Below are 12,136 nucleotides of genomic sequence, written 5' to 3'. Positions count from 1 at the left end.
AGGATGAATCTCCAAAATATACAAGCAACTCATGCAGCTCAACAGCAAAAAAAAAAAAAAGCAATCCAATATAAAAATGTGTAGAAGACCTAAATAGACATTTCTCCAAAGAAGAGATACAGATTGCCAACAAACACATGAAAGGATGCTCAACATCACTAATCATTAGAGAAATGCAAATCAAAACTACAGTGAGATATCACCTCACAACAGTCAGAAAGGCCATCATCAAAAATCTACAAACAATAAATGCTGAAGAGGGTGTGGAGAAAAGGGAACCCTCTTGCACTGTTGGGGGGAATGTAAGTTGATACAGCCACTATGGTGAACAGTATGGAGGTTCCTTAAAGAAACTAAAACTAGAACTATCATATGACCCAGCCATCCCACTACTGAGCATATACCCTGAGAAAACCATAATTCAAAAATTGTCATATACCACAATGTTCATTGCAGCACTATTTACAAAAGCCAGGACATGGTATCAACCTAAATATCCATTGATAGATAAATAGATAAAGACGATGTGGCACATATATACAATAGAATAATGCTCAGCCATAAAAATAATTGAAATTGAGATATTTGCAGTGAGGTGGATGGACATAGAGACTGTCATACAGTGTGAAATAAGTCAGAAAGAGAAAAACAAATACCGTATGCTAACAAATATATATGTAATTAACGAAAATGGTTCTGAACAACTTAGGGGCAGGAGAGGAATAAAGACACAGACCTAGATAATTGGCTTGAGGACATGGGGAGGTGGATGGGTAAGCTGGGTGAAGTGAGAGAGTAGCATGGACATCTATACACTATCAAATGTAAAATATATAGCTAGTGGGAAGCAGCTGCAGAGCACAGGGATATCAGCTCTGTGCTTTGTGTCACTGTAGAGCGGTTGGATAGGGAGGGTGGGAGGGAGATGCAATAGCGAATGGATATGGGGATGTATGTATACATATAGCTGATTCAATTTGTTATACAGCAGCAACTAACACAACATTGTAAAGCAATTATACTCCAATAAACATATTTAAAAAAATCAATGAAACCACAAGTGGTTCTTCAAAATGGTCAACAAAATTGAAAAATCTTTAGTTAGATGGAGTAAGAAAAAAGTATAGGAGATTCAAATTACTAAAATCAGAAATGAAATTGGGGACATTACTACTGATTCTACAGAAGTAAAGAAAAAAATGTTTATAAGAGATTATATAAAAAGATTATAAGAAATATTATTTAAAAGATTATAAAAAGATTATAATTTGTTTGTAAACCAACAAATTGGAAAACCTAGATAAAATAGACAATTCCTAAAACAGAAAACCAACCAAGAATTAATCATAATGTAATAGAAAATCTGAAAGACCTATAAAGAGATTGAATCTGCCATCAAAAATCTGGGAATTAAGAAAAGCCCTGGACCTGATGGCTTTACTCGTGAATTCTACTAAACATTTAAAGAAGTAATACCAATTCTCAAATATTCCCAAAAAAATTGTAGAGGAGGGAATACTTCCTAAATCATTCTATGAGGTCAGCATTACACTGATATCAAAGCCAGGCAAAGATATTACAAGAACACCACGCACCAATATTACTTATGAACACTGATGCAAAAATCCTCAATGAAATACTAGCAAAACAAACTCAGCCACATATTAAAAATATTACACTGTAAAGCAATTATACTGCAGTAAAGATGTTAAAAAATAAAAATACATTCAATTCTAAAAAAAGCAAAAAAAAAAAAAAAAAAAAAACAAAAACATTACACACCATGACTAAGTCGGTTTTATTCCTGGAATGCAGGAATGTTTCAACTTACAAAAATTAATCAATGTAATATATTATGTTAAAAATGAAGGGAAATAATGATCATGTTAATTGATGCAGAAAAAACACTTGACAAAATTCAACACCTTTTAATAATTAAAAAAAAATCCAGAAACTAGAAATAGAAGGAGTCTACTTCTATATAATAAAAGCCATATATGAAAAACCCACAGCAAACATCATACTCAATGTTGAAAGACTGAAAAGTTTTCCTCTGAGATCAGGAAAGAACAAGGATGCCTGCTTTTACCACTTGTATTCAACATATTACTGGGGCTTCTAGCCAGATCAATTAGTCAAGAAAAAGAAATAAAAGATATCCAAATTGGAAATGAAGAAGTAAAATTATCTGTTTGCAGATGATAAGATCTTTATCATACTTATTTAGAAAATCCTAAAGTGCCCACAAAAAACTGTTAGAATCAATGAATTAGGCAAAGTAGTGAGATACAAAATCAACACACAAAAGTCAGTTGCACTAACATTGAAAAATCTGAAAAAGAAATTACAAAAGGAATTCCATTTATAATAACATGAAAAGAATAAAATACTTAGAATTTATTTAACCAAGGTTGTGAAAAACTTGTAGAATGAAAACTACAAAACATTGCTGAAATAAAATAGATATAAAAAATGGAAACAGGGCTTCCCTGGTGGCACAGTGGTTGAGAGTCCGCCTGCCGATGCAGGGGACGCGGGTTCGTGCACTGGTCTGGGAAGATCCCACGTGCCATGGAGTGGCTAGGCCCGTGAGCCATGGCCGCTAAGCCTGCGCATCCAGAGCCTGTGCTCCGCAACGGAAGCGGCCACAACAGTGAGAGGCCCGCATACCACACACACAAAAAAAGGAAACACATTGCATGTTCATAGATCAAAAGACTTAATATTGTTAAAATGTCAATACTACCTATAGATTCAGTGAAATTTCTATCAAAATCTCAATGATGATTTTGAAGAAGTGGAAAAAACCCTTTCTAAAATTCATATGTAATCTCAAGGGACTCCAAATAGCAAAATAATCTTGGGGAAAAAAGAACAAACTAGAAGACATCACATTTCCTGATTTTAAAACTTACTACAGAGCTATGGTAATCAAAACAGTGTGATATTGGCATAAAGACAGACATAGAGACCAAAGGAATAGTATAGAGAGCCCAGAAATAAACCCTTGCACATATGAGGATAGTCTTTTAAACAAATGGTGCTGGGAAAACTGGATTTCGATATGCAAAAGAATGAAGTTGAACCCTTACCTAACACCATATGCAAAAATTAAATAAAAGTAGATCAAAGATCTAAATGTACCTAAAACAATAAAACTCTTGGCAGTAAACATAGGGCAAAATATTCAGGATACTGGATTGGGCAATGATTTCTTGGCTATGACACCAAAGACACAGGTAACTAAAAAAATAAACATATTGTATTTCATGAAAAAAAATTTTAAGTGTGCATCAAAAGACACTACCAGCAGAGTGAAAAGGCAGCCCACAGAATGGGAGAAAATATTTGCAAATCATACATCTGACAGGAGATTAATATCCAGAATATATAGAGAACTCCTAAAACTCAACAACAAAAAAATAATCCAACTAAAGTTGCGCAAAGGACTTGAATAGACATTTTTCCAAAGCAGATATACAAACGGCCAATGGGCACATGGAAAGATGCTCAACGTCACTAATCATCAGGGAAATGCAAATCAAAACTACAATAAGCCAACTCCTCACACCCATTAGGATGGATACTATGAAAAAAATCAGAAAATAAGTGTTGTCAAGGATGTGTAGAAATTGGAACACTTATGCACTGTTGGTGGGATTGTAAAATGGTGCAGTCACTGTGGAAAACAGCATGGTGGTTCCTCAAAAAATTAAAACTAGAATTACCATAAGACCCAGAAATTCCACTTCTGTGTATATACCCAAAGTAATTGAAAGCATGTCTCAAAGAGACATTTGTACACCCATATTCATAGCAACATTATTCTAAACAGCTAAAACGTGGAAGCAAACCAAGTGTCCATTAATAGATGAGTGGATAAGCAAAACTACAATGGAAATTCTGCAATATACTACAACATGGATGGACCTTGAGGACATTATTCTAAGTGAAATGTTAGTCACAAAAGACAAATATTGTAAAATTCCACTTATATGAGGTGCTTAAGGTAGTCAAAATCATAGAGACAGAAAGTAGAATGGTGGTTGCCAAGCGCTGGGGGGAGGGAAGAATGGGTAGTTATTTTTTAATGAGTATAGTGATTCAGTTTTACAAGATGAAAAGAGTTATGGAGATGGATGGTGGTGATGGCTGTGCAATGCTATGAATGCATTTACTACCATTGAACAGTGTACTTTAAAATGGTTAAGATGGTAAATTTTATGTTATGCATATTTTACCACAATAAAATATTGAAGAAAAACAAGGACTGGGGACCAACACTGAATACCAGCTAATGATAGCTCCTTACTACTCGCCACCCACCCTCTTTCCCAAACCCAGGTGGGTTTCTTCTCCTTATATCTCCCTATCCAGCTAATGAAACAGCAATTGTCCATGTTCAGGTCTCCTAAAATCAACTGGCACAAACCTATCCCCAGAATATGGTCCATTACTTTATTTCATTTTCAAAGTTTTTTCCCATCTGATCTATCTTATTTCCTGCTCTACCAAGTGACTAAGCCACACCAAACCTTCCTATAGTAATTCAGTGCTATACTGTGATTTAGGCCTTCTAGATACCTTCTCTAAGGTCAGGCCCTAAGCTTTGTTCCACATCCCTCACCATAGCAAGCATGTCTGCATGTCATGCCAATCTGCTCCTGGTCCCGTATTGCCAAGAACATGAACTGTCTTACTGCCTTATATAGCCCTTCAGAAATACACCTAGAGAATAACGTTTAAAAGTGTGATATGGGGCTTCCCTGGTGGCGCAGTGGTTGAGAGTCTGCCTGCCGATGCAGGGGACATGTGTTCGTGCCCCCGTCCAGGAAGATCCCACATGCCGCGGAGTGGCTGGGCCCGTGAGCCATGGCCACTGAGCCTGCGCGTCCGGAGCCTGTGCTCCGCAACGGGAGGGGCCACAGTAGTGAGAGGCCCGCGTACCGCAAAATAAAAAAAAATAAAAATAAAAAAGTGTGATATGTACAACACTGCTATCAGAAGATGTTCAATGAAAAAAGGTTTCAGTAGCAAAGCAAATATAGAAATGCTATATACTCTACTCCCATCTTGGAGATTCATGATGAACAAAAATAAATCCAAGGCTCTGGGAAGCCCTGCATCAAAGAACACTATTTGACTGTTTAACTTAGTGTTTTGCAGACAAATTCAGACCTATAACACTTTCTCACAAAACACTCATCTCTTGGGACTCACTTTGGGAAATGTTGGTCTAGAGTGTGTTTCTGAGCTGTCATCAGCCTCCAGTTTCTAAGCCCTTCCCAATTCTCTGGCTCTAGTCAATTAAATTCACAAGTTAAGGATTCCTCACCCAGGATTCCAAGATGCTTATCTTCCTCCAGCTGCACCTTTTCCTGGAATGTCTCATCTTGGAAGGCTTCATATCGAACTTTCCAGTAAGTACCCCCGATTCGGCTGGAGCTCTTCTGGAAGAATTTATCTGAGCCACTGGCATACAAGGAGGCAAATTTCAAATTATTTAGCCATGTGTCAAATAGGTTTCCATCTCACCCTTTTTCTCATCAAGTTATGGATCTTTGTGATTAGGAAGGACCTCAGAGATCATCCAGGTTAACTTCCACCCACTGAAGGTATTTCCTCTGGTGACAACACAAATTAACAATACACAGCTTCTGCTTGAGCCTTTCCAAGATCAGGGAACTTATTTTCAGAGAAAGCAATTCCTTTTACTGTTGTATAGAAATAGGCTGAAATCTTCTTGCTTGTAAGTTCTAGACACTGGGATCAGTTTTGTTCTCCAGAGTTAAGTAGTCTTACATCTGTCCTTAATCATCCTCAGGTACTCAAGATCCTTTCTTCCCTTAATCAATAATATCTTTCTTTCAAAAATGAAAACCCACTAACTTAACAAGATGAGCTGCAGATTCTTAGAAGCCATGCTGACACCCAAGTGCCTACTTTCCTATGTTTTCTGCAGATTCATTCCATTATGTCCTACTGGAAGAATAAACATGATTGGGTGTCCTAGGATATTTCTCCATAAACTCTCTTAGTCATCTATCAAGTGCCTCTTTTGAAAAACCTTGAATCACTGATAGACCAGTGAGTAAGTATAACTTAAGGCTTAGCAACTGATTAGGGCACTAACCTTCTACTCTATCTTGCCCACATCTGAGTCATGGATGAGGCATGAGAATTTGGAGAAATTCCTCCAAAAGGATGAGCATGGAATGGCCACAGGCAGGTTGCTTCCCCTCTTCCTACACTTCTCAGAGTGCATTTTACACTTCAGCTTAAATGTCTCCTTCAGACTATGGTAAAGAAAGGAAGGAGCAAAGACGTAAATAATTAGTAAATTATTTTAAATGATCCGGTCCCACCTGGACCTTCTTTTCTGCTTGGACTCTTTGCTGGGAATATGACTCTTTGCTTGGACTCTTTGCTGGGAATATGACATAACCATACATAAAAGTTTTATAGCTCCCCAAGAGCAAGCACTTCTGGGGGCTACAAGAATTTGGCTATCAGTTGTGCCATGTAACTTCAGACAAACAATGATTGTGATCCCCAAGTGAAGTGAGAGATTTCTGAGAGGGAATAATAGGTGTGTGTTGTTGGGCCCAGGAGTAGGGAGAGGGAATACACTACCTCTTACCTGCCTGGCTCCCTCAAATTCTTCCCCGTACTCCCATCATGCCCCATTGGGCCGTAGTCCCATTGAATCTCATGGGCCTCAATGAAGTACTGCCGGACTTTGCCTGTGAGTAGGTTCATGGGAGGTGCCATGGAGCAAGACTTGATCTTGTAGAGTGCTTGCATGCCATCTGCAGGAAGAACATCATGGCTAGCTCCATTCCACCCAAAACATCTTCTACCCAGGTGACTCAGCTTTCTCCTTCTCCTAATGTTTCCCCCCTTCCACCTTCCACTAGGCTCTTTACCCCTGCCTCCAAATGGGCTACTTTCTCTCACTCCTAAAGAGCCTAGCTGGGAGAGAGAAAGCCTATGTGGGAATTCAAATATCTCCACCTGCTCACCACCATTGACTCATTTACCAGACCCTTGCTCTTGCCTCTGCAAAATGCTTACATTGTAGCAACATCACAGAGCTTGAAGTCAAAATACTTGAGTTCAAGTCCAAGACTTATCCTTATCTATAGGACCTTAGGCAAGTCACTTCCTAGACCTGAGCTTAACCCCTGATTTGTAAATGGGAGAATAGGGAAATCTACCACACTAGGCCCATGGGAGCATCAAATTTTAAAAAGAGGAGTAAGTTATTTGTAAAGTGGGAAGCTCCCAAAGTAATGGAACATCATCTACACATGAAGATGAAGCTTCACACTTGGGACTGTCAGGAAAATTCAGATTCTAAGTAGTGTTTCCAAATGTGGAAGATGTTACATTGAGGCATAATGGTAATGGATGATGCTGTGTTATATTTGCTTGGCTAATTATAGAGGTCATTCAGGTACATTATCTCATCTGAGTCTCACAACATCCCAAGGAGATTTGAAATTTGAAATCAGAAATCAGAGGTATGAAGAAGGAGGAGGTAAGGATATTCATTTTTGTTGAATGTGTACTATATGCCAGGCCCTGTGTCAGGTGATTTACATATGTTATCTCCTTCAGTCCTCATAACTAGCCTATGAAGCAGACTTTTAATGTCCCTTTTTTGAAGATTAAGAAATTTAAGGATCAGAGAGGTTAAGTAAATTGCCCAAGATTACATAGCTAGTCAGAGGTACAGTTGAGATTTAAGTGCCTATCTTTTAACTGCAAATTTGAGTACTCATTTTCTTCTCTTGTATCCAGGATCTTGGTCTCATCATTCCCCCATCGCTAAGATTCAAAATCCCATTATCTCTCTGAAACCTCATTACAACTTTATATGGTAGGAATCATTATTGCAATCCTCATGAGGAAACATAGACTCAAAAAAGTGATATGTCTTATCAAAGGTAACTAACTGGTGGAACCAGGTTTTGAATCCAGGCTTGTCTGGCTCTAAGGCTTATGTTTGTTTCACTATTGCACTGCATCCCTAACCTCCATCCACATTCATACTCTCTTATCCAGGTACATCTGGTACTGAGGGCAGACCCTGGACAATGGAACATGAATACCTGGCTCCTATTGGGTCAAACTTACCATTCCAGAATCAATATCCCACCAGTCTATAATTCCTCACCTACTCAAATCGACTTTCACATACTCACATATCATTTTCATGACTTTCACTTGATTTACCATACTTCAAATAATTCTAGAAAGTGAGAGCTGAAGATCTTAGAAACTATTTAAAACCCAATCCCGCATTATATATATATATATATATATATATATATATATATATATATATATATATATATAGCAAATGAAGCATAGAAGTGGGAAGGGATTTTTCCAAAATCACATAGAGATTTCTTCAGTTTTCCACAGAGCTGAGACAACTTGAACCTTCTAATCACCTACCTAATGCTCTTTCCATTGTCTCATAGGTTCCTCTGGTCCTCTGATGTTTCTCACTGCACAGGGCCATTACCTCAACCATTCTTCTTCTAAAAACCAAACCTTCTAAACCTATTGCTGTTGGATTCTAACTAGAGTGTCACTACTTGCCCACAATACTCCATGATCTCCTGAAAAAGCCTTACTCTTCTTTAACTAATTACTCCTTCACTCCCTGTTCAATCAGCAGCAAATACTATCAGCTCTTAATTCCTTAGAATTCTGAGCAAAAAAAAGGCAGCTTAAAAGTTCACTCATCCATTCCTATACCACCTTATGTTAGAGATGGGGAAGATGAAACTCAGAGAGTAATGCCCCAGGTCAACTTGCAATTTAATGGCTGAGCCAGGAAAGAACCTGGAATCCCAGAATTCTAGTCTAATGTTTCATCATTTATATCCAGCTATCTCACCTGAAAGACCAATTTTATGTCTCCAGGTCAGAAACCCAGCCTCCTGATAATCATCACTGCCACCTATGTCCTGTATCTGAAAGATCAGAGATGTTGGATCTCACCTTGCAAGTGACTATTCACTTGACAGCTAATTAACCAGGTGCCAGGTTCCCGGGGTACCATCTCAGCAGTCACAAAAGTGGCTGGAAAGATATGAGCCACATCAGTACGGTGGCCTCGGATGGTCAGCATCTGTCCATGGAAGAAAGCTGTGTGGACATCTACCTCGTTGCCCATGCCAAACAAGTGCCAGGCCACACGCTTCTGTGCACACATGCTCAGATCTGGTAAGTTTCCAAAGACAAAGCCATTGATTGCTGCAAAAGAAAATATCAGAGTTAGGAAAGGACAGCCCAATGAGAGAGGCCTTACCATCAGACAATAATAATAGATAACATTTAGATGAGGATTCAAAGAGCACACTGTGCTGACCATATGTATTATCTTATATAAATCTCACAAACATCCCTGGGAAAGAGGCAGAATTCACTGTTATTATGTAAAAAAATGTGAAAATCAAAGCTCAGAGAGCTAAAGTTACTTCTCTCCCAAGACCACAAATCTATTATGTGGTAGAGCCAGGATTCCAACCCAGAAATCTGAGGAAGCTTTCTAAGAAATGGAGTTTATTTTACAAACTTTCTGTCCATCTAAACCAATTTCCTTCTGAAATTTCCACAGGACAGCTGTCAAGTTAGCTAACTAATTATCATAGTTATTACAAGCAATTGGTTTAAAACTAAGGGAAATTTGAGCTGTCCAAGCCATACTTTGCATCTTCCCTCTGAGTTTTCACCTCCCCTTGGGACTCTCTCATTTTGCGCCCACCTCTGTCACCAAGTAAATCACTCCCAAAAATAAATGAAAGCAAAATCACTTACTTTCATTTCTAAACTCAGTTCTCTGTCCATGCCCCAGGCTTTCGTGCCTTTAGTTTGTTTTAAATTTAATTAAGATGGTCAACTCCCTTATGGGAAATCATTTATTTTCTCTACAAAATGTGTAATTTTAACAGTTTGCATCCTTTTTAGAACAAAGAAATGTTCACTAATTATATCAGTAGGCAATCCTCACCAAAGTGACCTGAGCATATAGTATATGATTTTGGAGTCCACAACCTGGGCTATTCCACTTTAGAAAGCAGGATACCTAATGGCAAGAGCATAGCCTACGCAGTCAGACATATCAGGGTTGGAATTTTAGCTGTGCCATTTATTTTCTGTGTAATCCTAGAGCCTCGGTTTCCTCATGAGTGAAACGGGAAAACCATCTAATACTCACGGTCTTTGTGAGAATTAAAAGGAACAAGGTATGTGAAAACATCCACCAAATGCTAGGCCCAGTGGAGACCCTCCATCAATGTTCACTGTCATAGTGTGGCCACATACTCCCACCTTACCATGCATCCTATTGCTCTCCTGAAAGGTCTCATCTTCTATGTCAACTGAGGCAGGGTCTGAGCAATAAGTGGCAATGTTCTCATTGATATGCCAGCTAAGGTTCTCATCTATCACACTAAAGAGGAGGAAGAAATCATTGTCCACATCCTGCCGCTGAGGAGGGAAATTCCCATCCAGGGTTCCTAGGGAAAGTAAGAAAAGAGCCTTTAAGAACCTTCTTTCTTGGAAGCGGAGGAAGATGGTAGAAGAGTAAAACGTGGAGATCACCTTCCTCCCCACAGATAAGTCAGAAATACATCTACACGTGGAACTGCTCCTATAGACCACCCACTGAACGCTGGCAGAAGACCTCAGACCTACCAAATGGCAAGAAACTCCCCATGTACCTAGGTGGGTTTAAAAAAAAGAAAAAACAGAAACAAAAGAATAGGGACGGGACCTGCACCAGTGTGAGGGAGCTGTGAAGGAGGAAAGGTTTCCACACACTAGGAAGCCCCTTCGTGGGCAGAGACTGTGGGTGGCTGAGGGGGAAAGCTTTGGAGCCACGGAGGAGAGCACAGCAACAGTGGTGTGAAGGGCAAAGTGGAGAGATTCACGCAGAGAGAATCATTGCCAACCGGCACTCACCAGCCCCAGAGGTTTGTCTGCTCACACGCCGGGGAGGGCGGAGGCTGGGAGCTGAGGATCGGGCTTCGGTCAGATCACAGGGACAGGACTGGGGTTGGCGGCGTGAACACAGCCTGGAGGGGTTAGTGCACAACGGCTAGCCGGGAGGGAGTCCGGGAAAAAGTCTGGATCTGCCGAAGAGGCAAGAGACTTTCTCTTCCCTCTTTGTTTCCTGGTACGCGAGGAGAGGGGATTAAGAACGCTGCTTAAAGGAGCTCCAGAGACAGGCGTGAGCCGCGGCTATCAACGCTGACCCCAGAGACGGGCATGAGACGCTAGGGCTGCTGCTACCACCACCGAGAAGCCTGTGTGCAAGCACAGGTCACTAACTACACCTCCCCTCCTGGGAGCCTGTGAAGCCCGTCACTGCCAGGGTCCGGTGATCCAGGGACAAGTTCCCCAGGAGAATGCACGGAGCGCCTCAGGCTGCTGCAACGTCATGCTGGCCTCTGCCGCCGCAGGCTCACGCCACAGCCGTACCCCTCCCTTGCCCCGGCCTGAGTGAGCCAGAGCCCCCGTATCAGCTGCTCCCTTAACCCCATCCTGTCTAAGCACAGAACAGATGCCCTCAGGCGACCTACACGCAGAGGCGGGACCAAATCCAAAGCTGAACCCCAGGAGCTGTGCAAACAAAGAAAAGAAAGGGAAATCCCTCCCAGCAGCCTCAGGAGCAGCGGATTAAACTGCCACAATCAACTTCATGTACCCTGCATCTGAGGAATATGTGAATAGACAACGAATCATCCCATATCGAGAAAGTGGACTTTCAAAGCAAGTTACATTATGTTTTCGCGTTTTCCTCTTTTTGTGAGTGTGTATGCGTATGCTTCAGTGTGAGATTTTGTCTGTATAGTTTTGCTTTCACCATTTATCCTAGGATTTCATCCTTCCATATGATATTTTTTTTACTTTTTAAAAAAAATATTTCCCTTAATAATTAGTTTTTTTAATAAATTTACTTTATTTTATCTTATTTTATTTTATCCTCCTTCTTTCTTTCTACTTTTTCTCACTTTTATTCTGAGCCATGTGGATGAAGGGCTCTTGGTGCTCCAGCCAGGAGTCAGTGCTGTGCCTCTGAGGTGGGAGAGCCAGCTTCAGGACACTGGTCCACAAG

At 40.2% G+C, this 12,136-nt stretch overlaps 1 protein-coding gene across 1 annotated transcript in view; it reads right to left on the bottom strand.

The window, feature by feature from the left end:
- Positions 1 to 12,136, bottom strand: part of HEPH (hephaestin) — a 98,473-nt gene that overhangs the window by 69,270 nt on the left and 17,067 nt on the right. The window contains exons 5-9 of the mRNA XM_033849728.2: positions 10,353 to 10,535; positions 9,016 to 9,270; positions 6,641 to 6,809; positions 5,336 to 5,472; positions 2,111 to 2,115 (exon numbers count right to left, since the gene is read on the bottom strand). Of these exons, the coding sequence (XP_033705619.1) occupies positions 2,111 to 2,115; positions 5,336 to 5,472; positions 6,641 to 6,809; positions 9,016 to 9,270; positions 10,353 to 10,535 (749 nt within the window). The remainder of the gene's footprint in view (positions 1 to 2,110; positions 2,116 to 5,335; positions 5,473 to 6,640; positions 6,810 to 9,015; positions 9,271 to 10,352; positions 10,536 to 12,136) is intronic.

Source organism: Tursiops truncatus, chromosome X (assembly GCF_011762595.2).
Source record: "Tursiops truncatus isolate mTurTru1 chromosome X, mTurTru1.mat.Y, whole genome shotgun sequence".
NCBI classification, from domain to species: domain Eukaryota; kingdom Metazoa; phylum Chordata; class Mammalia; order Artiodactyla; family Delphinidae; genus Tursiops; species Tursiops truncatus.
The sequence above is the reverse complement of the archived record's forward strand: the minus strand, read 5'-3'. Positions and strand labels throughout refer to the sequence as shown.